This window comes from Neofelis nebulosa, chromosome 2, assembly GCF_028018385.1.
Source record: "Neofelis nebulosa isolate mNeoNeb1 chromosome 2, mNeoNeb1.pri, whole genome shotgun sequence".
Classification (NCBI taxonomy): domain Eukaryota; kingdom Metazoa; phylum Chordata; class Mammalia; order Carnivora; family Felidae; genus Neofelis; species Neofelis nebulosa.
Window position 1 is genome coordinate 199,152,842 of NC_080783.1, and position 26,911 is coordinate 199,179,752.

General features: G+C 57.6%; 1 protein-coding gene across 1 annotated transcript; it reads left to right on the forward strand.

Annotated features, from left to right (window-relative positions):
• Positions 1–872: 872 nt before the first annotated feature.
• On the forward strand, positions 873–25,377 carry LAPTM5 (lysosomal protein transmembrane 5). Its single transcript, XM_058718323.1, has 8 exons — positions 873–1,041; positions 16,285–16,378; positions 17,046–17,122; positions 18,715–18,846; positions 19,554–19,676; positions 20,483–20,578; positions 22,629–22,721; positions 24,034–25,377. The coding sequence occupies exons 1-8, from the start codon at positions 955–957 to the stop codon at positions 24,121–24,123; spliced, it is 792 nt and encodes a 263-aa protein (XP_058574306.1). The 5' UTR covers positions 873–954; the 3' UTR covers positions 24,124–25,377.
• The last annotated feature ends 1,534 nt before the right edge of the window (positions 25,378–26,911 follow it).

A 26,911-nucleotide genomic window follows, 5' to 3' on the forward strand; every position in this document is an offset into this window, starting at 1 on the left:
CGGCGAAGCTTGCTAATAGTCACGCTTTATTAATTCCAACTCCTCCCAAGAGTGAGGGGGAGAAAAATCCCTGACGGCATGTGAGCCTCGGGGTCCCTGTGGCCCACGGAGAGAGGCTTGACTTGAGGGCTTCCCAGACTGCCGCGAGGCATAAAGGAGCCAGCTGTGGGGAGAGCCCAGCCCAGGGCCAGACGTGTGACTGAGGGCTTTGCTCAGTAATCATTCTCCTGTCCTGGTTCAGACAGAGCTCAGGAAGGACGCGTTCTGAGGCTGGACATAGAGTGAAGAGAACACCAGCTCCAAGGGGCCACCTCTCGGAGCAGTCGGCTCCCCTTCATCCCAGTTCCTCCGTGGGCTGGCCGCGTGACCTTGGACAAGTCGCTCCCCCTCTCTGGGCCCCCGTTTCTTCATCTGTAAACTAGGGCTGGTAATGCGACCTCCCTCAAAGGACAGAGGTGAGCATGAGAGCAACTCATCCAGGAGCACGCTATGCGGTAGCTACGTTTGCAGCCAGGCCGACCTGGGTTTGAATCGCGCCACCAGCACTGACTGCTGTGCGATTTGGGGTGGTTGCCTTGACCTCTCTGGCCCTGTGTTCCTCCGTCTACAAAATGGTAACGCTGCCTTCCACGAGCGATGGGGAGCGTCCAGTAAGCGGGGCGTGAGTCTGCTCCAACCCCAGCTCTACCGAACGGTACGTATGGAGGTGCAAGGACCTGCCCTCCCCCGGAGGCCCCTCCCCAGCCCCCCGGGGCTGGCAAAGGGCCAGCTGTGGTGCTGGAGGCAGCCTGTAGCCCTTCCCAGCTGCCCCGCCCCAGTGGTGACGACCCGGCCCCTGCCTGTCTGAGGGGCAGGAAGGAAGTGAAGAGGGTAGCTGGCGGCTTCCTCTTTTCTGCCCTGCTCCAGGCGCTGGGCTCTCTCCCTCAGTGCCTAGGAGCAGGGGACGGCAGCACCATGGCCCCCCGCACGGCTGCCGTCCGCCAGACCTGCTGCTGCTTCAACGTCCGCATTGCCACCACCGCCCTGGCCATCTACCATGTGGTGAGTGGGCGGGTGGGCGCGGGGAGGCTGTGTGTGTGTGTGTGTGTGCGCGCGCAAGAGAGAGGGCCCCAATCTACTGACCCCCTCGGGTGGGAGGACCGCTGCCCACCACCTCTCCGCGGGAGCCCGGCCAGATCCCTTCCCTGCTCTGGGCCTCAGGTTCCCCTTTTTCAAGCCGGGAAGGGGCCCTGCAGCAGCAGAGTGGAGCAGTGGTGGGAGTAGGGTCTTCCTGCTGAGCGAATGGGACTCACGTTGTCTCTGAGGCTCAGTTTCTGCCTCTGTAAAATGGGACAAAAGAACAGCCTCAAGGTTCAAAGGCAGCAGCAGCCGGCAAAGTGCGTCGGGAGCCAGGCATCTCGGGAGAAACGTGGGCTGGGGCTGTTGCCAGGGGATGGGGTCCGCCGGGGGGGGGGGGGATGAAGGCGGGACCCTCTCCTTTGTGCTCCGGGCGGGGAGGGAGGGGGCTGAATCCTCTTGGTTTACAACCCACCAAACCACCAAAGAAGATCTGAGATCTGGTGCTATGGGGTGGGGTGGCTTGCCTGGCCCGCACTGAGGGGGAGCAGCCCAGCGGTTCCCCTTTGGAAGCTGGTGTGCAAACCACCCCCCCCCTCCCCCCCCCCCCGGCGTGGAGCCTTTGTCTTTTCGCTCGCAGCCCCTTGGGGCCAGCGGCTCCCCGCTCTGTCTCGGTGGGTGAAGCTTGGGGTCTCTGTTCACTCCTGCCCGGACCCCGTCTACCCCACCGCACGACTCCGAGCCACACCCAGCTCCCCCAGACCCAGGCGCCTTCCTCCTTAGGGTGACTCAGGGCCTGTGGTTAACAGTTCTCTCATGAGCCTAGAAGGGCTTCCTCAAAATTAGCCTAAATCCGGCATTCTGTTGTGGTGGGCTGCTGGAAACTGCTGAAGTCTGGCTGCCTGTCTTGGGCAGGACAGGCAGGGCTGTGGCGAGAGCCCGGCCTTCAGAGGGGTGGGGCTCCTCAGCGGATCAGTGCACAGCTAGCTTTGGGGTCCACTCCTGGGTGCAAATTCTCGCCTCCCCGCTTCCGAGCTGTGCCGCCGGGGACCGCTGACTTAACCTCGCTGGGCCCCGGTTTCCTCATTGAAAACAGTAATACCTCTCTGGCTGTGAGGATCGGGGTGCCTGGCGCACAGCAGTGTTGTGAGCAGTGCCTCCGACACAGTAGGCTGCCGGGCACTTGGAGTGATGCCGGTTTGGGGCGCTTCTCAGAGGTTGCCTTGCCCGGCTCCCGCCGGCGTGAGAGTGATCCTGGGAGAAGTGAATGGCGCCTTGGTTGTCCCCACGTGAAATCCTTAGGGCCTCTCCAAGCTCGGACTGGGCAGCGTTCTCCGAAGGACGGTGATTGGCCCCCGCGGCGTCCCTGTGGGGGAGAAGGCCCCCGGGTCCGTACCCCAGCTCTGCCACTGACTGGCTGTGTGACCTTGGACGAGTTTCTCTCTCGGGCCTCTGTGTCCCCTTTAGAAAATGAGGGGTGGGGATGTGGACTGGCGCAGAGGTTTCAGACTCCAGCCTCTTGACGGGCCGGACAGGTCGCGTAAGTGAGCGTAGTGGGGCGGACGGACCCGCGGTGACCTCGGGCCCTGTTCTGGGTCTACCCTGGTGGCCGGTCTCTGCTTCCGCTGAGTGTTGCCACACAGGAGTGCGGGCCCCAGCAGCCGCTCTTCTGACATTCAGAGAAGCAGGAAACACGGCCTTTTATGCCCCATGTTGTGGCGTTCCCATGTTGGCGACCGGCTCGAGGTGAAAAAGAAATCCCTGTGCGGGCGGGACGGCGTCCACATGCAGGCTGCTTGGGCCTGGCCTCTGTCCTGAAGGCCCCAGGCTTCGCGACTCTCGAGAGTTCTTCTTGACAACGCTGCGTGAGGTCCTCACCAGGACGTGGTGAAGCGACATCAGTGCCTGCCCGCAGAGCTGGAGAAAGTGTGGGCGAGTGACCAGGGAAGCCTCCTTGGAGGAGGTGCCATTAGGGGAGGCGTAGCGTATGGGGGGTGGTGAGGCACAGGTGTGCAAAGTGCACAGGCTGAGGGGTGGTGGCTTGTGTAGGGGACACTTACACAGCCCAGGCTGGAGGCTTTGGCTTGGGGTGCAGGTGGTGGTAGGGGCTCCGAGTGACAAGCTGAGGACTCTGGGAGTTCGGGGTAGGGTGCTGTTGATATTTGGGGCTGGAGAATTCTTTGTCGTACGTTGCGGGACGTTTCACGGCATCCTTGGCCTCTATCCACAAGGTGCCGGTAGCCTCCCCCCACCTGCCCAGTTGTGACAACCCAAAATCCCTCCAGACGTTACCAAATGTCTCCCGGGTGCTAAGTCACTCCCAGTGTCTGTAATGTGAACCATGGGGAGCCATGGGGTGTTCTAGAACATAAGGCATGAGAGCAGAGGAGAAGCCAGGAAGCTGTACCGGGCAGTGCTGTCTGGGGTCCTTGGTTGGTTCCAATGGGGGGATCGTCCTCTGCTCCTTCCCAGAAAGGGCAGGGGGGCTGGGGGCTTTCTTGTGACTGAGCAACTGGGGGGACAGGTATACTGTCCTGGCCTCTAACATCTGGATGGAAAAAGGGAAGCTATTGCCCAGATGTGTTCATTGCCCAGATTGTCATCATCTGGAGCCAGTCATGGGTGACAACATTAAGAGCTATTCATAGACTCGGCCTCTCTGGGGAGGCTTAAATTGGGTCTTTGGCCCCGGCTTGTCTGCAACCCAAAGCCTGTCTTAAATCAATGGTAAGAGGAAAGGATCCCCGGAAGGCCCTTTTGCTCAGAAATCTCTCCCTCCCTGACTTCTCCCCTCCAAGGCACCTGGAATCCCATTAGGAACGCATTGCCCGGACGAAAAAGCTTACACCCGCTGTGGTTTCAAAACATTGTAGCACCAGGCTGGGGAGGGAGGGAGGCCGGGGCTGGCTGTCTCTGGGCTGCCAGGGTTGTGAAAGCTCTAATTGTTTCTACACTCCCGTATTCTCCGTGTCCGGTACAATGCACACGTATGACTTTTTAAAGTAAACTTAATTTTAGAACAGTTTTCGATTTACAGAAATGTCACAGACATAGTACAGAGTTCCGTACGCCCTGCACCTGTTTTCCCCTAGTGTTAGCACCTTATGTGATGGCTCGTCTGTCACAGTTGATGGGTCGCCTTCGACGCACTAACGTCCACACTCTATTCAGATTTTCTCAGCTTTTCCCTAACATCTTTTTTTTTTTTTTTCCCTGTCTCAGGATCCCATCCAGGATACCGTGTCACATTTAGTCCTTATGTCCCTTAGGTTCCTCTTGGCTGGGACGGTTTCTCAGATGTTCCCTGTGTTTGGTGACCTTGACAGTTCTGAGGCGTGCTGGGCATACGTTTTGTCAAATATGCATCAAATGGGACTTGTCTGAGGGTTTTCTCTTGGTGAGGCTTGGGTCAGGTGTTTTTGGGAGGAAGACCACAGGGGTAAGGGGCCATCGTCAGCACAGCATATCAAAGGTATGGACTCCTGACGTGTCTTAGCACTGTTGACGGCGACCTTGGTCACCTGGCGGCAGTCATGATCGTCAGGTTTCTCCCCACTGCCTCCACTCCTCCCCCCTGCCCCGCCTTCCATACTCTCCTTTGGGGGAGAAAGTCACTTAAAGAATGGGAAGTTATTTCTTGAGGGCGTTTGGAATTTCTCATGGGAGATTCGTCTGTTTTCCTCATGTGTTAATAATACGAAACGGTTTACTTATTTATAGCAGTAGAAACTCACAGATATTTATTTTGTACTTTGGGTTATCATCCAATGCTACTGTATTTATTTGATTGCTCAAGTATATTGCTTTTTAAATTGGCAAAAAAGGGGCGCCTGGGTGGCTCAGTCGGTTGAGCGGCCGACTTCAGCTCAGGTCACGATCTCGCGGTCCGTGAGTTCAGAGCCCCGCGTCGGGCTCTGGGCTGATGGCTCGGAGCCTGGAGCCTGCTTCCGATTCTGTGTCTCCCTCTCTCTCTGCCCCTCCCCCGTTCATGCTCTGTCTCTCTCTGTCTCAAAAATAAATAAAAAAAAAAAACAAAAAAAACGATAAATTGGCAAAAAAAAGTAAAGCCATCTTACTATTTGAAGGAGCCTGTCCTTAATGAAGATACGTTCTCCAACATGCCTCCTTTTTATGTGCCGAGCTCCAGACCAGGGTCTGGACCTCTAGGGGCTCCAGGCCCAAGGACAACTGTGACAATGGCTTTGCTGGATGAAGGTGCTGACTGTTCTGGGGGCACAGATGAGGGGCCTTATCCCAGTCCCGGAACAGACGGGGGAGGGGAGATTCAGGGGCGGCTTCTTGGAGGAGGCTGGCGTGCTAAGGATGAGCAGGCCCGAGCTTGGGGGTGCTGGGGAGAAGAGTGCAGGCCAGGTCGAGAGAGCAGCTTGAGCAAAGCCTTGGGGGTGGGAGAGACCATGTGATGTCTGGAACACGGGGAAGCTCGTGAAGCTGGGGTTTAGGGAGGGATGGCTGTGAGGTGTGGTGGGGGGAGGCTGGGCCGAGTTCCTCTTTTCTTGCAGGCTTCATAGCCAAAAGGAGGGATCTCTGCTTGGTCCAGTCCTCTCCTTTTATAGATGAGAAAAGCAGAGGTCCAGGAAGGTTCCTGGTTTGTTCCAGGTCACAGGCGGGGAGCCAGTCTCCTGACCCAGTCTTCTCCTCTTACCCATTTCTTCTTTATGGTCCAGCTCACGGGAAGCTTCCACCTCCAGGAAGCCCTCCTGATTTGTCTTTCTCAGACCCCCCAGGGGCTCTCCTTTCCGCTCCGTTTTGGGATTGAAAGTCACAGAGCCGTCTCCTAACTTACCAGGTGACCTGGCGCAGGCAGGCACTTCGCTGTCTGGGGCCTCAGTTTCCTCATCTCCTAACTGGGGTCAGTAGCCCCGGCCTCAAGGGCGACTGCTTTGGGGCATTGAGCTGATGCAGCCCCATTTGAGGGAGGGGCTGCCGGCTGGTGCCCAGAGTGGGCTGGGGGAGCAGACTGCATCTTTGAAAGCTCGTCTGTCTGGGACCTAAAAATAGGCCCCAACTGCCAGGTGGGGAAAGTCCCTGATGAAAGTCTGTTAGAACCTCCGCCTTCACGCCTGGTGCCCCCATGTGGGGCAGAAAGGCCTTGGTCTGTGCCCTGCAGCTCTGTGCCCTTCCTGGAGGTGTGAAGAGGCCGGTGGGGGTGGGGCGGGGGTGGCCCAGGGGCCCCGTTGGAACTGAGCTCTGTTCCTCATCTCGGGGATGTGCACCCCACCTGCTAACTTATAAAATGCTGGAGGCCCACACAGTTGCTCGAGGGGGCCGTCAGACCCACTGGACCCATGGGGGTGCTGCACGCAGGGCGCCCCCTGGGGGGCAAAGTTAAGCGTTTCCTGTGTCACCAGACCTGGAGGGCTGGGCGATGGAACTTTTTTACCCTGTGAGGGGGGCGAAGACAGGCCAGACCCCAGGCTGGGCTTTGTCTTCTTCCCCACTTCTTGGTTCTCAGGCCCCAGGGAAGGGCAGGAAGGGGCTTCTGGGCATGGGGTGTGGGTGGTAGTCCCAGTCTTCAGGAATCACCTGGATTGGAAGGACCCACTGCTGTCAGAGGGCCGCAGCTAAGGGAGGCACCAGCTGGGAGGAGGGCGTCCACCCCACTCGGACTGGGCCCCATGACTGGAGGGCTGGGTCTGGGTGGGGTGACGTCTTCTCAGTCACCCAGGAGGTGAGGCTTCTATTTTGAGGTCCTGGGACCAGAGCCTCACTCCGTGCTCACTGCAAGGCCTGTGCTGGTCTCCTGTGAGGAAGGGGCCCACAGAACGCCCAATGAGGCCGAAGGCTGAGTGAGAGGCTGCATAGGTAAAGGTTCTGGCTCCCTGCCCTGCCAGTCCTCGGCCCTGCTGTGGCCCAGATCATCCCTCCTCTCCCCCAGCCTCAGTTTCCCCCCCTGTCAAATGGGGGCCGGTGGCCCAGAAGTGTGGGGTCATTCCGGGACTCACAGGAAACCAGGTGGAGACATGCTTAGCCCCTGACGAGCGCCCCACAAATGGCAGCTAACGCTAGAGCCTCCGTTGGGTAGGAGAGGAAACAGGCTTGGAAGGGCCAGTCGACTTTGCAGCCTGTGGCAGATGAAGGACGAGAGCCCGGGGGTCCTGCTCACGGCCCAGACTGTGGTGGTGGGGGGGCAGGCTTCTTGGTAGTGACAGGGGAGGGGTCAACTGTAAGATCTGGGGGGGGGGGCTCGTTCGTAGAAACTCAGAGCCCACGTGTAAAGACACAGTCTCGATTTTCCCTGCAAAATGGGGAGAAAATGAGAAAAACAGAACTTGCCTCACAAGGCTGAAGTGAGGATAAGGGGCAGGTCTGGAAGGGCCGAGGGCAGAGGGCAGAGGGCAAAGGGAAGGTCTTGCTGGGCTGTTACATGCGGAGGGCAGGGGGTCCCTGAGGATAGAATGCTGGCCCTCCCAGACAGCCCGGGCCGGAGCAAGACGCTCCCCATGGAGCGCTCCCATCTTGGCGATCCTTATGCTACAATGTGATAAACCGAGGCACGCGCCGTCCGAATCATGTTCTGTGAGCTCCCCGCCTTTGGACAAGCTGTCCTTTCTGCCTGGAGTGGTCTTTCTCGGGCTTCTGCCAGTCCCAAAGTCACGGCCCCTGGAAAATCACCTGTTCCCTCATGTCTCCGACACCCCCCACACCAGCCCAGCCGCACGGCAGCTACCGTTTCCTGGGGGCTTACTGGGTGCCTGGCACGGATGGCCCCCAAGTTACAATCCCCAAGAGAACTTCTTAGTTTCCTGAATGGGGCTCACCCACTTTTGCTCTTGTCCTTCCCTCTGCCTGGAACATCCTTCCCACTGCCCTTTGGGAGAAAATGTCTTTAAGACGTACTGCTTCTCAGAAGCCTTCCTGGAGCCCCCAGTCCCGGACCCTGAACCCCCAACAGTCATCCCCATCCCAGGGCGGCTCCTCACCCCCAGCTCCTGGGCCCCGTGGCCCCTGTCTTCGGGCCTGGGGGCCCGGAAGCCTGATTTATCTTTGTAATCCCCAGGGCATGACACATAGTAGGTACCAGCTAATCGCTCTTTGATTTGGCTTTTGCCAACCTTTTATTGGTGTATAACTTACATAGCTATCACAAGTGCACATCTTGAACTTGTATGAGGTGAACACTCCCGTGTCACCTCCACCCACATTACAAAATAGGACAAGGCCAGCACCTAGAGGCCCCTGGTGACATCTCCTCGGCACCACCCTTGCCCCACTGGCTTCTTCCCACATATGTTCTAGAACTAACTAGGGATGAGATTTCACAGCAGGTGCCTTTTTGTGTCTGGTTTCTTTGCCTCAACACTGGGTTTGTGATCTTCCTCTGTGTTGCTGTGTGTGGCCAGCAGCCCCGCCGTGTAATATTTCACTGAACGGATACATCACCAGGTATTTGCCTGTCCTCCTGCGGGAGGGTCGTTTCTAGTTTGGGGCTATTACAAATAGGGTGGCCGTGGCCATGGGGACTGGTGGTTTGGTGTCCACACACAGGCACTTCTGCTGGTCAGCGAACAGTGGAGGGGGCAGGGGTGGCAGGGAGGACGGCAGAGTGGCAGCCTCGGGGCGGGGAAGCTGGCTCTGGGGCACAGGAGGGCAGCCGAGCCCTGGCTCCGGGGGCCCCGGCAGATGATCTCTGGGCCGGCTGGGGAGGTGACTGGGACGGTAGTGCTGTGGGGGAACGGCCCCCGCCCAGTGGCCCCGATAAGCCTCGGCAGGAAGTATGGGGTGGCAGAGGAGGGGGTGGGGGAGGAGAGCTTCCTCTTGACGCTGATACATCTGGCTGTCTTCTCCCTTCCTCCTCCCAGATACGCGGGGAGGGGGGGGGGCGGCGGGCAGGGGAAACAGAGTGGGCAGGTGAGTTTCAGTGATGGCGCGACGATGATGAAAGTGATGATGATGATGATGGTCCAAGCGTGCAAGAGCCCTCGGGTCCCTAGGCCACCAGAGCCGGAGGACACAGGGTCTGGCTGGAGCAGCCCTGAAAAGGGAGAAGGGGCGGGAAGGGGTGTGCACTTGGGACTCATCTCCCATTTTGCAAGCTGCGCTACGTGTGGAGGGAGGGTCGAGGACCAGCCCGGGCCTGACTCCTTGTGCAAACTCAACCAACTCACACCCAGGCCCCTGCTCTCCTCGGACGTAGGTGGGGCGGCGGGGGCGGGGGGGACAGTCTGACCTCGGGGATTTGTGAAGCGTCGATAAAGTGAAAGGCCGGGAAATTGTCCCGCTCCAGCTGGCACGTAGTAGGCACTCACTGAGGGGCGGGTCTCTGTAAGTGGCAGCCCCCCTGGAATCTCAGAGGCTGGGGCCCTGCCTGCCTGCTTCTGAGGGGGTGCGTCCTGAGCCCCGGGAGGTCAGGCCCACCTTCCTGGTCAGGGAAGTGGTGTCCGAGCCCCAGAGTCGGGGAATGTCACATGTCACCACCACCCTCCCCGTGACTGCCATCAGCACAACCGAATCGAGATGTCACCACGTCATCAACATCAGCAACGATGTCCGTGACTACTTCCCAGCAGGTCCGCTGGAGTTGCCTCTGTCACCCCCGACCCTTGCCACAGCCGTGGTCACACATGTCGTCGTAACTGTCTCCGCCACACCAAACCCAGCCACGTGACAGCCAGTCCTCACCCCCCAGCAAGGTCGCCAGGGTCACCGCCACTATGGCCACGGCCATATTCCGTAGTGACCCCGTTCCTCTCGCGCCCACCCCCCGGCTTTGCCGCTCACCCTACGAGCCCTGCTGCCTCTATTTCAGCTCTAGCTGTCGGTTGCTTCTCAGAATCACTAGGAAAACAGAAAATCTCCCAGCTTCCAGGCCTGCTCAGCTTAGGGAGGTTGTGTTTATTGAGAAAGAAGGGACAGGGTAGGGCTGGGCATGGGGACCGAGCCCAGGGAGGAGCAGAGGGAAGGGGTGAGAGGGGGGAATGGAAAGCAGGGGTGGCGGCGGGGCGGGGGGGCTGAGCACGGTCAGGACTAACGTGGTCTTGCCGCCTGAGCCCTGGCTCGGTGTCTGGAAGGAGGCTCATCCCGGCTCTGCGACAGGCTTGCTGTGTGGACTTGGGCTGGTCATTGTGTCTCTCTGGGTCTCACTTGCCCACTGGTAACATCCCCTCCTTCAGGGAGAGGCATTCCCACCCACGAATTTCCCTGGATCTGCACTGCCAGCCTCTGGGCCTCTGCATTGTGATGCTCCCTCTTCCTGGAATGCTTTGTTCTCTTCTCTGTTGGGAAACTCCTACTTAACCCTCAAAACCCTACTCCAACTTTTCCCATTTGTGAAACCCTCCGTGAGGCTTCCAGACAGTGGCGATCACTCCCTCATCAGGGACCCTCAGCCCTCTGCAGGCCCTTTGTCGTGACTCTGAACACACTGGTCACCCATGGTTTCCCCCAGGGACTGTGACACCGGCGGGCCAGGCCAGGGTGAGTGGCTTACCTAGACAGGGCCTGGGGCCATTGTGTGCTCAGAGAGCATTTCTTGGATGAACAAACAGGGAGTGAATGAGCGCCTACACAGGTTAACGAACACGGCCCAACCGTGTTGGTTTATGGAGCACTTGCTGGGACGCCTGGCCCCGTGCTGGGATGTCATTTGACTTGACCGCAACCCTGTGGGGCAGGTCTGGTTGATATCCCCAGGAGGCAGGCTCAGAGAGGTCAGTGGCTTGCTCGAAGGCACAGAGCTCGGGTTGGACCCAGGACCACCTGACCTAGGCACCCTAGCTCTTCCCTGCGTGATCTCACCGCCGAAGAGAAAAGGCAGTGAGAAAGGCGCCGCCCTGGGGGAGCAGGTGAGCGAGTGGGCTTGTGGGAGGAGAGGAGCCCTGTCCTGTCCCTGGGGGTCGTGGGCCAGGGCCCAGCCAGACCCTCAAAGCTCCGGGAGAAGGCAACTCTCTGTCCAGGTGGGTAGCAGCAGGGGTGTGGCGGGGGCGAGGGGGAAGGTGGCGGCCAGGGGCCTGGAACCTCGGGGCTCCTGAGGTCTCCGGGCCTCTCCCAGCATACACTGTAGGAACACCAGTTACTTTCCGGGAACCGCCAAGGCTCCTGGGTAGGGGCTTGGGTGGAACAGTGAGGGCCTGCGGATGAACAGAGCACAGCTTCAGGGGGCCACCCTGGGTGGCCTCGGTGTCACATGCCATAGTTTGCAAGGAGTTCGATCGTCCCAGTGGTGCAAATGGGGGTGATCCTCCTCAATGACCAGAGCGGGTAAACTGAAGGCAGGGAGGAGTCCGGAACTGGGCAGGGTTACACAGCAGTGAGGCAGTGGGGGACGCCTCTGGTGCCCCACCCGCCGGCTCTGGAGTCGGAGGTGTCCAGAGCTGCCGGGGGAAGGGTGGGCAGAAGGTTGGTAAGACCAGGGGCTGGGCCCACTCGGCCCTGGGTGGAGCCCTGGACCCTGGGAGCCCAGGTAACAGGGTTCAGATCCCCGGCGGCCATGTGAGTTCTCTTCTCGGAGCCTCCATTTTCTCATCTGTAAAATGGGGAAAATGTGGCTTCTGTCGCAGGGTTTTGGGAGACTGCGATGGAGGCCTGTGTGTGCAGGTCTGGGCACACAGTAGGTACTCAATAAGTGTCAGTTCCTCCCCCTCCCATCTCCTAGGGAGCGGAGGCTCCTGTCTTTCTTCTGGACTGGGGCTGGTGTCTTCTGCTGAAGGCTAGGGGCCGGCAGAGCGTCTGAGTCAGATTCTGAGTTTGCCGGGCTCTGAGCTGGTTTCTGCCTTCTCTGGGCCTCGGGGCTCTCACTTGGGGGACAGAATTACCTCCCGCACCTTATAGGGCTGCTGAGAAGGTGGAATGGAGGGAAGGCTGAGCCCGTAAGAAGGTGATTCTTACGCAAGGAAGACCACTTCCGGCACCTGCTGACCTTGCAGGAACTGCGGGGAGAGAGGGGGTTGGGGCCCCTCTGACTCTGCCCCCGGCGCAGGCATGGGAGTGGCGAAGCGGGCCAGGCTTCAGGCAGAGGTGGGAGGTTGGGAGGTGCTGGAAGGACAGTGGAAGAAGGAATCCAATCTCGGGCCCGTTGGCCTGGGTTTGAATCCTGGCCCTGCAGATTACCAGCTGGAGGCCACAGACAAGTCACTGGACCTCTCTGAGCCTCGCTTTCCTCATCTGTGAAGTGGGGGGTGGGAGTATTCAGAATAGTCCCTTTGCTGCGTTTGGGAGGATCGTCGGGAAGGTGTGGGTGGCACGGATAGCGTGCGGTCAGGGTACACAAAGGTCCCTGCCCTTCTCTCCTCTTCTCGGGGTCATTGGATAGGGTGGAGGTGGGGAGGGAGGGGGTGACTGTGATGCTAATGGCAGGATGGCAGGCAAGATGGGGGGGCCGTGAGAGATGTTTAGGACCAGAATTGAGGGGTTGGGGACGGCTGTGGCTTAGCATTGGTCTCCAAAGTGCGGTGATACCCGAGGTGACCGCTGAGACCTCAGGAGGACAGTATTAGAATTTCCAAGCTTTTCCGTTATATCCTTTATTAACTTCTGGATGTGTGTGTGTGTGTGTGTGTGTGTGTGTGTGTGTGTTTTACGATGTTCGTGGTAACCAGAACAGTGGCACGCGCATTCGGTTTTGAAATGAAGAAATAGGGGCGCCTGGGTGGCTCAGTCGGTTAAGCGTCCGACTTCAGCTCAGGTCACGATCTCGCGGTCCGTGAGTTCGAGCCCCGCGTCGGGCTCTGGGCTGATGGCTCGGAGCCTGGAGCCTGTTTCCGATTCTGTGTCTCCCTCTCTCTCTGCCCCTCCCCCATTCATGCTCTGTCTCTCTCTCTCTGTCTCAAAAATAAATAAACGTTTAAAAAAAAATTGAAATGAAGAAATACAGAGGAGTGTGTTCAAAGGGTTTTACTGACACAGGTGCATGGTCAAAATATCTGCACCCCCTGGGGTACTGGCTAGCAGGGGTGCTGAGGTGTTTTGGGGAGTGGGGTGTGCGCGAAGGAATCGGGAGAGCACTGGGGGACTTGGATTCCAGTCTCCACTCTGGCCCCAACTTGCTGTATGTCCTTGGGCAAGCCACCTAACCTCTCTGAGCTTCCAAAACAAGCAGAGGGGAGCTTATAAAATGAATGGGCAGAGGCTCTTTCGAGCAACTGGAGGTTGGGATTGTCTGGTTCTGAGCTTCGTTCGGGACTTCCAGAGTCTTCTCTTGCCACACCTGGTAGATACCCATGTGCCCTTCTAAGCCCAGCTGCGTCTTATCTGTGCTCTGCTCGCACACCCCCAGGGACGGGGAGCTCACCACCTCACAGGGTGCTCTGTTCCGTCCCGGATGGAGCTGTCATCTACCTCGCTTCCTCCTTCCCTCCTTAAAGGTGAACTTGAGGGGTGGGGGCTGCGAGGGGCTGGAACCCCAGCTTTTAGGGGCTGAGGAAGCAGCTCTTTTCTCTTGGGGCCGTTTCCTGTGGGTGCCAGCCGCAGCTTTCACAGCATCTGCCTTCCGCTCGGGGCTGCTCTCAACCTTTCTGGTGAAACAGAGCCTTTTTTTTGGCTCAGCTCGCGCCAGGTAGAAGGGCAGCTACAGCAAGCTTGCCGTCCACCCCCTGGCACCCTGGTCTTGGTACCGCTGCAGCACCTCATGTAAGCTCCCCTCAGCCAAAAGCAGATGGTGTTTGCTGAGCCCCCACTGCAGGTTCCAGGCTCAGTGCTTTGCAAATACAGTACTATTCCTCACTGAATCCAGGGGTTGCCAGTTTCCAGACGAGAAGGCTCAGAGAGGTGAAATGACTTGCCCAAGGCCACGTATTGAGCTGGATTGAAATCCACCTCCGTCTGACCTGGAGCTCAGCAATTCATCACTCTTCTGTGCTGTCCCTTTGTGCCCCCCTTGAACAGAATGTAACATGGCAGGAAGACAAGTTGAGACCTGTGTCTGAGCTAACGCAAAACAAAACAAAACAAAAACAAAAACAAAGAAACCCAAACCCACATAATCGGCAGGGGGGAAACAGGTGGTGGGTGTTTGGTTGCCTGTCAGCTGACCATGAGTTACTTAAGGCAGGGCCACCCAGAAAGCCTGTGTAAACTCACGCCATATTGCTAGAGGTAGGGCAACCACTACAAGGAAGGAGATGGTCTTGTGATTCTCAATGTGGGCTGACGGTGCCTGGAGACTTGTGTGTAGAGGTGGGGAAGAGCAGAAGGCTGCTGCAAGAACATGGACGTACAGAAGACTGAGTTCCCTTGGCTGGAAGTATTTAAATAGAGGCTGCATGGCACAGGACTCCCACATTGGATGGCAGAGGGCACAGGCAAGGTGACATCCAAGGTCCTTTCAAACTGCAGTTTTGTAGCTGGACTTCAGCTGTCACCAGGGCCACAACACTCAGGCCCATAAGATTTGGATGGGGTTTGTTCATTCGTCTGTCTGTCCATCTGTCTGTCCATCCATCTATCCATCATCCATCTATCCTTCATCCATCCATCCATCCATCCATCCATCATCCATCTATCCATCCATCATCCATCCATCTATCCATCATCCATCTGTCCATCCATCTATCCATCATCCATCCATCTATCCATCCATCATCCATCCATCTATCCATCATCCATCCATCCATCCATCCATCTATCCATCCATCTATCCATCCATCCATCCATCCATCCATCCATTTTTCCATCATCCATCCATCATCCATCTATCCGTCATCCATCATCCATCCATCCATCCATCATCCATCCATCATCCATCCATCATTCATCCATCCATCCATCGATCATCTATCCATTATCCATCCATCTATCCATCATCCATCTATCCATCCATGTATCCATCCATCCATCCATCCATCATCCATCCATCATCCATCCATCCATCCATCCATCTATCCATCCATCCATCATCCATCCATCCATCCATCATCCATCCATCCATCCATCCATCATCCATCCATCCATCCATCCATCCATCTATCCATCCATCCATCATCCATCCATCATCCATCCATCTATCCATCCATCCATCATCCATCCATCCATCCATCCATCCATCCATCTATCCATCCATCCATCATCCATCCATCTATCCATCATCCATCCATCCATCCATCATCCATCTATCCATCCATCCATCCATCCATCATCCATCCATCCATCCATCATCCATCCATCATCCATCCATCCATCCATCCATCATCCATCCATCTATCCATCCATCCATCATCCATCCATCCATCCATCCATCTATCCATCCATCCATCATCCATCCATCCATCCATCCATCCATCCATCATCCATCTATCCATCCATCCATCCATTCATCATCCATCCATCCATCCATCCATCATCCATCCATCATCCATCCATCCATCATCCATCCATCATCCATCTATCCGTCATCCATCATCCATCCATCCATCCATCCATCATCCATCCATCCATCTATCCATCCATCCATCATCCATCCATCTATCCATCATCCATCTATCCAATACAATAGCTAGAGCAGTGAGCAAGAGAGACACAAGCCTTCCCTGCCTGGAACCTTCAGTCCAGTGGGAATAATAGCGATAATAATAGGAAGCATAGGTGCTTCAAGTGAATTATTCCATCTGGCTCCACTACAACTGTATGAAGCAGGCATTATTATCCCCAGTTTGCAGATGGAAAAATTGAGGGCACCTGGGGATTGGTATTGACAGGGCTCCCCAGGGATTCATGGATCAGGTGCTCCCAGGCCTGTGTTGAGACTTCCAAGAGCTTGAAGCTTTATGATGCTCAGATGCCATGACTAAGATCCCATAATGCCCAAAGCCTGTTATAAAAGAAGGTGCAGAAAAGGGGCCAGTCACTGGCGGGAGCCCTCAGAGCCTCCCCCCCCCACCCCCCGCCACCAACCTTGACCTTCAATAGTCATAGTTATTGTTTTATCAAGAACCAGGCATGGTTCTAAGTGCTCTCCTGGGATGCTCTGACTTATTCCTCATGATAACCTTAGGTAGCTACTAGTGCTATCCTTATTTTACAGATGGGAAATTGAGGCACAGAGAGGCTGTGTAACTAGCCCAAGCTCACACAGCTGGGAAAAGGAAGGAGGAGGACTATAGGCTTGAGCCGTCTTATCTGTTTAGGCCACACTTTCATCCGGGATGCTCCACGGACCTGGCCTTCCGTCTCCTCCAGGAGCCTCCTCCCAGGCCCCTGACTGCCTGCCACCAGGGTGGGCGGGAGCAGGGGTGGGGGTGTGCGGGCCTCACTGATGGTCGCTCTGTCTGCCCGCAGATCATGAGTGTTTTGCTGTTCATCGAGCACTCCGTGGAGGTGGCCCACGGCAAGGCCTCCTGCAAGGTCTGGCAGAATGGCTACCTCAGGCTCGGTAGGTCCAGGGGACCCGGGAGGGGGAGGGGCCCTGGCGACAGGTAGACGGGCTGGGGTTTGAGGCCCTGCCCCTTCCCTTCTGAGCCTCAGATCTCTCATCGGCAAAGGGAGATCTGTCCCCACCCAAGTCTCTAGGTGGGAGAGCAGAGAGGCTGGTGCTTCGCGAACCTAACCAGCTCAGGGAGGTGATGGCAGGACTCTCCTGCCTCCCTCTGTCAATGGCTGCCCACCACCCTGGAATAAACTAGAACCTCCCCATGGTGGGATCCAGCCCCGGTGAACCTCTCCGGCTACACCTTGCAACGTCCCTTTGCTCCCTGCTCTGGTGGTGCTGGCCACACCGAGCTCAGCCCTGTCTCAGCTCCTTGGACTCCTGGTCACTCCACTCACAAGCCACCTCCTCAGAAGGCTTCCCCGACCTCGCCCTGGGCCCGAGGGTGGCAGACTCGGGCCACCCTCCCACCCTGCATCCTGTGTTACCCGAAATGTTCTGTTTGCTGCCTTAGTAGTCCCCAAGACTGAGAACTGCAGGAGGCCAGGGCCTGGGCTTGCTCCTTCACTGTCATAGCCACCACACCAGTGGCTCCCAAAATGTGGTCCCTGAAACCTGCATGGGGTTCCTGGGGGCACCTCTGGGCTGCTCACTGCTTTCCCTTGCCTTTCAGCCAACCTGATCTCCAGCTTCCTGCTCATCACCATGCTCTTTGTCATCAGCTTGAGTCTGCTGATCGGAGTGGTCAAGGTGAGGGCTTGGTGGGGGGAGGGGACGGGGGTCGGGACCTGGGGCCTGGCAAGGAACCCCAGATGCCCTCCTGCCCCCCTTCCTATTCACACCCACTGAGTGGGCAGCACTGGCTGCCAACAGGGTGGGAGGTGGGTATTTTGGGAGACTCCCCCCCTCCCCGCCCCTGCACCCTAGAGATCGCCATGCTTCCTGGCCGTTTGGAAAGTCTCGTTTCTGTACCAGACTCGTCAGGATGGAGGCCTTGGTTCCCCGTTAAAATGCACGCTCCATGGGTGGGGGCTTGCACATGGATGCTTTGGTTGTACCAGCTGGTGACCCACATGCTCGTAAGCTGCCAATGCAAGCAGGGAGTTTTGACAGGGGAAAGAGAAGGGTCATTTTGAGGCCTGGGGACAGAGGAGAAAGCAGCGGGTTTTGTCATCAGTGAGAGGAACCAGAACAGAGGCGGGGTGGGGTGGGGTGTAGACGCCTCTGGCTCTGTTTCACCCAGCTAGCAGGAGAGAGAGAGAGAGAGGGAGAGAGAGAGACTGGGCCTCAGCCTCCTGTGAAGAGGAACCAGTCTGTCCCTCGGCCCCCAGGGGGCAGGAAGCCAGGGCCTCACTACACAGGCACCAGAGCAGAACCCAGCAAGGGTGTCCTGGGGAGCCGGTGGCCCGGGACTCACAGGCCAGCAGCGGTGGGGCAGTGGATGGTTTGGGGCTGCTTTGGAATGCCTCCACTTTGCCTGAACTGCCACCATTCACTCCCTGAGCCAATGCCGCTCTTTCGGAAGCCCGGTACCCCAGGGAGTGATTTTACCCTGGGCAGGGTAGGTCGTGGGGCGCAAGTGGTCCAGCTAGAGAAGTGGATCGGGGTGTCTGGAAGGTTCTGAGATGGAGTCTGGGTTGTTTTGGTGGCCTCCTGAGTGATCTTAGACAGCCACCCGAGAAACCACAAAACCACCCCTTCTGCGATTTTGTCCCCAACAGCGGGTTCGAATGCACTCATACTGGCCCCCTCAGTTTGAAGGAGAGGGACTTTGGCCTCAGCCTCCCAGGGCCTCTCACCGTGACTGGACCCCCTGGGAGTGGTCACCTAGGGAAGGGTCCCACCATTTAAGCCAGTGCAGACTTTTCCCCACCACCGGACCTTTGTTCGGCCCTTCTGCCTCCTGTCGCCTCCCATCCCCCTTGTGGTTCTTTCCAGATCTAGCCTCAGTGTCCCCACCTCTAGGAAGTCCTCTCTGATCCCTTCTCATCTGTGAAATGGGCACAAAGCCCTTCCTTGTTGGGTTCTTGAGAACACATTGAGTCAGACCCTGCCCCTGAAGGCCCTGGCGCGCTTATCTCTGTAGATGGGGACTGTTCCCCGTGTCTCCTGGGACATCGAGACGCCTTGCATTCAGGGCCTGGGTCTTACCTTCTCCCCATCCCCAGAACCTCACTCCGGGGTGTGGGTCCACGAGGAACGACCTCAGCTGAGCCAGGAGGGGATGATTTGGGAGAAGGCCATACTCCCCGGGGGAGGGAGCTGCCGGTGAGGGCGGGGGGGGGTCCCTGGGGGCGTCGGGCTGCACAGGACACCCTGACCGTGCCGGGCCTGTCTTCCAGAACCGGGAGAAGTACCTGCTGCCCTTCCTGTCCCTGCAAATCATGGACTTCCTCCTGTGCTTGCTCACTCTGCTGGGCTCCTACATCGAGCTGCCCTCCTACCTCAAGTTTGCCTCCCGGAGCAGCAGGGTTGTGAGTACCCAACCCTGACCCACGTCCCACAACCACCCCCCTTGCCTGGGGGAGGTGGTAGGGGCTCAGGCTGGCGGGGGTGGGAGTCCCCGGGACCCCTCCCTGGGTGATGAGCCCGGGCCCCATCGGATCACCCCAAGCCTCCTCCTCTGGAAAATGCGCCCGTGATGGCACATCACCAACAGAGTTATGGGCATTCAGGGAGGGAGGTGTATCCGGGGCGCTCAGCGCCTTGCGGGCAAATGCCAGCCACACGTGATGCTATACCACAGGGAAGGGCGCGTGGCCATTTCAGTCCCCAGTCCCTGCTCTGTCCCTCCTTTGTGACCTAGCGGAAGGAAGGAGGCTAAAGACGATTCACGCCAACGATGAGGGCCAATGCCTGTGACGGAGGGTGCCGGTCCCTGACTCGGCGCCCCAAAAGTCACCTTCAGACTTTCCCTAACTGTTGTCCTGGAAGAGACTGAGTTGCTGGACCCGGGCTGGGCCGCGGGAGCCCCCCCGGGGCCTGCCACCAGCCCTTGGCGGGAATGTCTGAGAAACGGGCGTCCGTTTCTTTCTGGGTGCTGTGGGCTGGACAGTCGTCAGCATCCTTGGCTGAGTGTCTCTCGGGCTGAGGGAGCACCGTGTGCCCCACAGCCCCGGGACCTCTGGGTTAGGGCCTCACTGCCGGTTTGTTTCCTTCCTCCCGCCTTTGCCCTCCCAAGGGCGCCCCCAAGGTCCCCCTGATGACCTTGCAGTTGCTGGATTTCTGCCTGAGCGTCCTGACACTCTGCAGCTCCTACATGGAAGTCCCCACCTATCTCAACTTCAAGGCCATGAACCACATGGTGAGTCTGGGCTAGGGGGCGGCGCCCATCACCGGCTCTGCGGCCTGGAGCAAGCTGCTTCCCCTCTCTGTGCCTCGGTGCTCAGGCTGGGCCCCCTTCCTAAGCGGGGCCTGGGAGGAGGACTCTTGGTGGGGGTGATTTCTCGAAGGAGAGGTCTCAGGACGTCACTTGAAAAGGAGTCAGAGAAGCAGGGGAGGCAAAGGGAGAAGCCGGGAGGACGCGCGACTTTGGGGGCGGCCCCGCTCGATCCCAGGGGGAGCCCTGCTGTGTGAATTGCACCGCAGAAATAACACTCGTTGTCTCTAGCGGTCTGACAAATTATCCCCAAACCTAGTGACGTGGAATGGCTAACCGTTGCTGTCTCACGCTGGGTCCAAGGGCCGGGAATTTGGGAGCGGCTCAGCTGGGTCGTTCACACTCAGGGTCTCTCGTGAGGTTACACCTGAGGTGGGGAGGGGGCCGCGGACGCCAAGGGCTTGACTAGATCTGGAGGACCCACTCCCGACACGGCTTACTGGTGTGGCTGGGACGTACCTCCCAGAGCCCTCGTCTGGGAGCCCGTCCTCTGGAGAAGGGCATCGGCGTGGCCCCACCGCAGCTGGGGGCCGGGTGCTCCAGCCAGGAAAGAGCCAAGTGGGCGGGCTTGCTGAGCTCGCCTGTCGCCTGGGGCTGATGGTAGGTCGCACCCCTGGCAGGGGTCGGGCAGGATGATGGCTGTGCCACGCCTGTGTCATTCCTCCACGTGTGGACGCTGGAAGAGTCCCTTGCGGGCAGAGGCGCTGACGTGGCCCCCAAATCTCTTGCAGAACTATCTCCCCAGCCAGGAGGGTATGGCTCACAGCCAGTTCATCAAGATGATGATCATTTTCTCCATCGCCTTCATCACTGTCCTCATCCTGAAGGTGAGAGGCCCTGTCCCCCCAGCTCTGGGAAGCGTGGGGAGCCGCTGCTGCCCTCCCTGCTCTTGGCTCCTTACTCCAGCCCTCCCACACCAGCTCCTTGGACCCCACTTAGGATCCCCAGGGACATCCCATTGAGAGGGAGGGGATCTGTGAAGAACCCCCCCACCCCACCCCCCCGTGTTCAGGTGTCAAGGACTTAACGTGTAACCTGGAGAGACCCTGATCCAGGGAAGGAGGAGTTGTTCGATCTGGAATCAGATTCAGAAAGTCTTGGATGTGAGTCCCAGCTCTCCCCTTGCTAGCTGTCTAGCTGGTGTTCGAGCCACTTCTCTCTGGGCCTTGGGTCTCATCTGTGAAAGGGACGTAATTAATATTGCTTTGCCCCGTCACAGTTTTCTGTGATTCAAGCACCAAAATGTAGGTGGGTCCTGAGGTCATGTTACTAGAGGTTGGGTGTTGACAGGGAGGGAGGGGAGTGGTTTTATTCTTCTCGGAGGTGGTCCGGTCCAGAGGATAGAGTCCCGTGTCAGGTCCCTTAGACCTTAGAGTTCTTAGAGAGAAAAGAACTCTAGAGACTTCCTAGAGAAACAGGACAGACTGGAGTGTGTCAATAGCAGCATGACCAGGAGGGTGGGGAGGTAAGAAAACTCTGCCATCTGAGGGAGTCAGGGAGACCAGGGCAATTCAGCTGAGAAGAGAGATGAGTCAAGGGGGACATGATCCCTGTCTTCAAATACCTGAAGGACCCTCATGGGGATTCCAGAGGCCAGCGCTGGAACCCGTGTCCCAAAGCCGCGGGGAGGCTGATGTCGACTCGGCAGAAGACGGGGCTTTAAAGAGGGTTCTTTTCTGACTGTGACAAGATGAGCAGAAAGGAGGCAGTCAACTCACCACCCACCACCGCCCAGGGACCATGTCCGGATATCTGGGTGTATTTCCTTCCCGTCTTTCCGTGTGGGTGGCTGTCACCGGACGTCACTGCCTCCCTCAGTTGGAAGCCCTGAGCAATCTCTGTTGTCACCTAATGCCAGCCTGGAAATGGAACTTCACTCCTTCGAACCTTCCCTCTAAGGGCGAACCCAGTGCAAGGGCTTTAGTGAGGTGCAGCGAGAACTTTCCGGAAGGCTTGGGGGAACCAGCGCGGGGGTGGACGTCATACATCAAGGCCACCACACAGCCCTGTACCCCCCCTCCCCCCATCTCCCCTCCTCTTCTTTACCCCCTTGGGTGGGAGCTCTCTCTGCGTCCCACACGCTGCCTCACTGGCCACCCTCCACCTGCTTGGTTTCCCCAGGCCCCTCCTACTTCATTCTTTTATAATTCATTTTATTTATTCCTGCGACCTCTAAGTCCTCATCGTGGGGTTCCGTAAAACAAGAGAGCTTCCTGAGACGGGACCCACTCTCCTTCCTTGGGGGGTGGTTTAGGGGTAGAGAGAGACCTAATGGCTATTGTTTCTTGAACAGGCCCTTGGGGGCTTCACTCCCCACCTTGGAAAATCCCCCCCCCCCTTCTTACATCAACTGCTAAGAGAAAACAGTTGCTGACGTCATCTGCCAGATGTATACATCTGTAGATATAGTTTTTTCTGCCCTTATAAACGCAGGATGCTGTTGCATACACGGTTTTGTAATCTGCTTTAACGAATGACAGATCCTAAGCACTTTGGGAGAAAAGGTTTCCCACCACGGGCTCTGTCTCAAGAAGGACGGGGTCGTCTCAGGAGGTGGGGAGTTTCCCAGCTCGGGGGGTGGAGAAGACTGATTTGTAGGACCATTGCCAGGGAGGCTGGAGGGGGACCCAGAAGCCCCCGGAAGCCCCCTTCTGCGCTAGGTCTGTGGGGGCAGTGAAAAGGACAGTGTGTGGAACGCTTGGGGCTGGCCGGGGAGGCACCCCTCAACCGGAACCAGGGTGTGAGCAGCACTGGCCGGTTGCTGCCTTCTGGGCTGAGCTGGGGCTCCCCGGGGAGTGCCCAGCATCTGTCCCAGGCGTGCTGGGTCAGCGAGAAGAAGGGCCGGCAAAGCGCAGCTTGACCCGGGCCTGTTTCCAGGTCTACATGTTCAAGTGCGTGTGGAGATGCTACAACTTCATGAAGTACATGAACTCAGCCGAGGAGAGGAGCGGCTCCAAGACGCTCCAGAAGGTGAGCCTGGTGGTGGTGGTGGTGGGGGCGGGGGGGTCAGGTCCCAGCCCTGCCATACGTTGTGTCATTTGGGGCAAGCCTCTCTCCCTCCCCGGGGTTCAGTTTCTCCACTGTGAGATGATTGGACCAGAAGAAATGGGAAGATCTCTTTTGGCCCTGATAGTCTAGGATGTTACTCATTCATGCGTGCATTCAATATTTTCTGCCTCTGACTCTTTGGTGGCCTTATATCCAACCCTGAGGGTGCAGAGAGGACTTAAGACGCCACCCTGTGTTGGGGGAGTGCATAGCCCAGAGTGAATCCAGATTCAGAGATCTGATTGCAACTCGGGGCGTAGCGTTGGGGGGGGGGAAATGGGAGCATAGAGGAGGTACCTGGTCTCATCTGGGGTATCAGGGAAGACTTCCTGGAAGAGGTGACACTTGACCAAGTCTTAGACTGTCAGTTGATGCAAGTTAGCTGGGAAAGGGGAAGGGGCCTTCTGGGCAGAGGGTTGAGGCGGTCTTAGAAGCAGCTGATTGGAGATGTGATGGGCAAAGTGCAGCTGGTCTAAACGTCTGGGGCCACTTTCCTCCTCTGTAAAATGGGGGTTGTATTAGCCAAGAGTCTGTTGGTCGCCAATGGCAGAAATCAACTCGGTCTGACTCAAGTGATAACAGGGAATTTATTGGCTGCCAGGACTTGAGCGTCCAGCGTAAGTCTGGCTCAGGCTGGCTGAGTTGTGACATCTGGTGAGATCTCATTCTCTCCGTCTCTGGACTGTCCTGTTCTCAGTGTTGGCTACGTTTTCAGGTAGCCCTTTCCTTGTGGTGGCAAAATGGCTGCCAAAATCCCTAGGTTGACATCCCACCCTCTCAGCAACCCCAGCAGAAAGTCCCAGGAGCACGCCTGATGGACCAGCTTGGGTCGCAAGCCTATCCCCAAACCAATGATGCTAGCCAGGGGGGAGGAGATTCTACTTTGCATGGCCGCACCCAGGGCGCATGTCCTTGGATCTGAGGGGTGGGGCCAATTCTTCTGAAAGCATGTGGACCGAGAGCGTTTTCCCAGGGAAAATGGTGCATGGTTATCAAAACAAGGGGGTTTGAAGCTGAACAGGCAGAGGCCAGTCTGTCCCCTACAGGGATAGACACTGCCCCTGTCTCGTGCATGCATTGTCAAGCATAGTAAGTACCCAAGGTCCTGGGTGGGCAAGGTGCTGGTCACCGTCATCCATTTTGCCAGAGGTGGGGGTTGGAGCCCCTTGACTCCAGGTTGGCATTCTGGTTCCTTCCGGCCAATCGTCAGCCCTTATCTCTCTGTCGCTCCCAGGCGGTCCTGCCGTCCTATGAGGAAGCCGTGTCTCTGCCATACAAGACCCCGGACGGGGACCCGGCACCACCCCCCTACTCGGAGGTGTGACACCCGCCAGGCCCAGCCCTGGTGCTGGGAGGGGCGGAGCTGTCTTGCAAGCCGCTTCTTCGCTTTGGTGGCCCCTGCGGCCCCGGGGTGAGCCGCCCGGCTGACTTCAGGACAAACCGGCTTGTGGCCCCCTCGCTGGCCTGCTTTTCCCGTGGGGCCTGGGAGATGCTCACGACTGGGTCAACGCTGTCGGCGGAGTGGCTCCCGGAGTCCCTCAGAAATTCAGTCCAACGAACCTCGGCTCGTTTCCGGCTCATTCTAAGTTCGGGGGGGGTTTGGTTAAACAACTTGCAACTTGACCGCTTTCGCCACGTGGCTGTCAAATCAAAATACGCTTCCCCGTGCAGGGAGGTGGTTTGTCCAGACAGCAACAGCCGTCGCGTTGGCTTTCAGGCCGTTGTCCGTTCACACAACAAACAGTGCCGCTCAGTCATCGCCTCTTGGTCCCCCTCCCCCCACCTCCACCAAGCACAGCCGTCCGATTTCTTCAGACGGCTTGTTTCAACAATTACGGTCCGCCGCCCATCAGTCAGTTTTAAACTAGGGACAGAATTCAATAATAACAATGCTAAAAATCAAATTAGCCCCCAAACTATGCCATGCAATCGCCCCTGGCAACTGGTCGCCCACGCTGGTCCCTTGGGCGCCTCTGGGCGGCTGAGCGATTGTTAGTGCAGATGAACATTCAGGCACTTGCCAGACGTCCCCCAGCAGCTACTTCCAGGAAATAACGGTTGTCTCGTCACGGAACCGTCCCGACACACGATGGTTTTGCCGAAGAGTTGTCGTCACCAGCAGCTGGCCGCACGTGGTCACTATAGTCACGCAGCGACTGCCAGTCCATTCCGCAGGCTGGCCCGTCCGTCACCAGTCCCGGCACAGGGGACTCCGTCCTGCCCAGTGCTTGTGCTTAAGCAGAAATTTAGCCCTGACGCCAGGCGGGTCCGTTGGCTGGACTGAATCCGCAGGTTAGGCAGGCAGACTCTTTGTGGGCCCAGACCCTGCCACGGGCGCTCGTGTTGGTGATGGCAGAAGGGAAGGTTTTGGTCCCAACACCCCCTCTTTTTCCTGTTTCCGGGGTTCTGAGGACGCTGACCCCAAGGCGGAGACAGGGCCATGGAGGCACGTTCTCTGGGGTCTGAGAGGGGGATACAGAGGCAGAGGGCTGTGCAAGAGGTTCCCTGCCAGCACCCCTTTGGGTAATTGCTTTGTGTGTGACGGGGAAGAAATTTCAATAAAGCAGCATCACGCTTCTCTTTGGCTGACCTGATTCTTTTTTTTTTTTTTTTATGTTTATTTATTTTTGAGAGAGAGAGAGGGAGAGCGAGAGAGCACAAGTGGGGGAGGGAGAGAGAGAGAGACAGACGGGGGATCCGAAGCAGGCTCCGTGCTGATAGCAGAGAGCCCTGCGTGGGGCTCGAACTCATGAACCGCGAGATCATGACCTGAGCCGAGGTCCAATGCTCAACCGACTGAGCCACCCAGGTCCCCCTGATGTGATTCGTTAAAATGTGGTGTAGGCAACGGCTGGGAGTTCTTGACCCTGCACTGTTTCTGATCACAAGTCACGGACCGCATAAGTACCCTGATGTCTCCCCAGGTAAGGTGTGAACTCCACTCACCTGGAGAGTGCCTACTTGGAGTCAGATCCTGTGCTGAGAACCGGGGGTGACCACAATGGGTCGGACTTGCCTCCAGTGACCCACAGTCTGGGGTGGGGGAAGACAGATCCATGATGATTATAATAGCCCACGGCCAACACCACGATGGGGGGAGTCCCAGAGACCCCTACAGTCAGCGAAGGCTTCTTGGAGGACCTCTCGCCCAGCGGGATTGGAAAGGCGGGCAGGCAGCAGTAAACAAAGAGGGGAAGGATGTGGAGGGCCCCCGCAGAGGTGGGGAGGGGAGGGGTGGGTGGGCTGGCGTGGCTGCACGTGGGGATGGGGAGCCTGGCCAGGTCGTGGGCCTGGATCGTGAAGACCCTCGGCAGTCATTAGGGTCCTTTGGCCGCAAGCCCACCCTGGCTCACTTTAGCCAAGAAGGGTATTTGCAGGAAGGAGATGGTCGCAAGGAACAGAAACCTTAACGAACCAACTTAAGAAAAAAAAAGAAAAAAAGGTGGTTGTGATATTTCTTGGCTCACATAAACGACAAGTGCAGCGATTTCTGGCTTCGGGCATGGTCGGACCTAGGAATCAAATTTTTCAATGATCTCTCTCTGTCTCTCTCTCTCTCTCTACCTCTGGCCTTTATCCTCTGAGGCTGAGCTGCGGAGGGCCTGCCTGAGAGTGAAGTCAATAGAGAGCCTGGGGCAGCCTGAGTTGGGCTTGGTCACCGGTGCTGATCGAGCCTTGAATGTTGCACAAGGAGCGGGGGCTGATACTGGGACGAGGGAGTCCCTGGAGGGTTTGGACAGGGGTGTTGCGGGGTCAGGTTTGGGCTCTAGGAAAGATGAGAGCAGGTGCAGGGAGCCACAAGAAGGCTGATGAAGGAGGTGTCAGCTTTTCTCAGGACATTTCTTCGTTTTTTAAATATTATTATTATTATTATTATTTGTGGGGTTTTTTTTGAGAGAGAGAGAGTGCATTGGTGCAAGCAGGGGAGGGGCAGAGGGAGGCAGAGAGAGAGAGGGAGAATCTGAAGCAGGCTCCACGTACACTGTGGAGCCCGAAGCAGGGCTCGATCTCACGACTGTGCCATCACGCCCTGGGCCCAAATCAAGCGTCGGACGCTCAACCGACTGAGCCACGTGGGCCGCCCCTCTTCGTGGTGTTTCCTGCTCTTTGTC

What these genes read in the sequence shown, in the direction of transcription:
- LAPTM5 (XM_058718323.1), top strand. Translation starts at nt 955, where the DNA reads ATGGCCCCCCGCACGGCTGCCGTCCGCCAGACCTGCTGCTGCTTCAAC. An exon ending in TCACTGTCCTCATCCTGAAG is followed by an intron (nt 20,579 to 22,628) that starts GTGAGAGGCCCT and finishes GCCTGTTTCCAG; the next exon opens with GTCTACATGTTCAAGTGCGT. An exon ending in GCTCCAAGACGCTCCAGAAG is followed by an intron (nt 22,722 to 24,033) that starts GTGAGCCTGGTG and finishes TGTCGCTCCCAG; the next exon opens with GCGGTCCTGCCGTCCTATGA.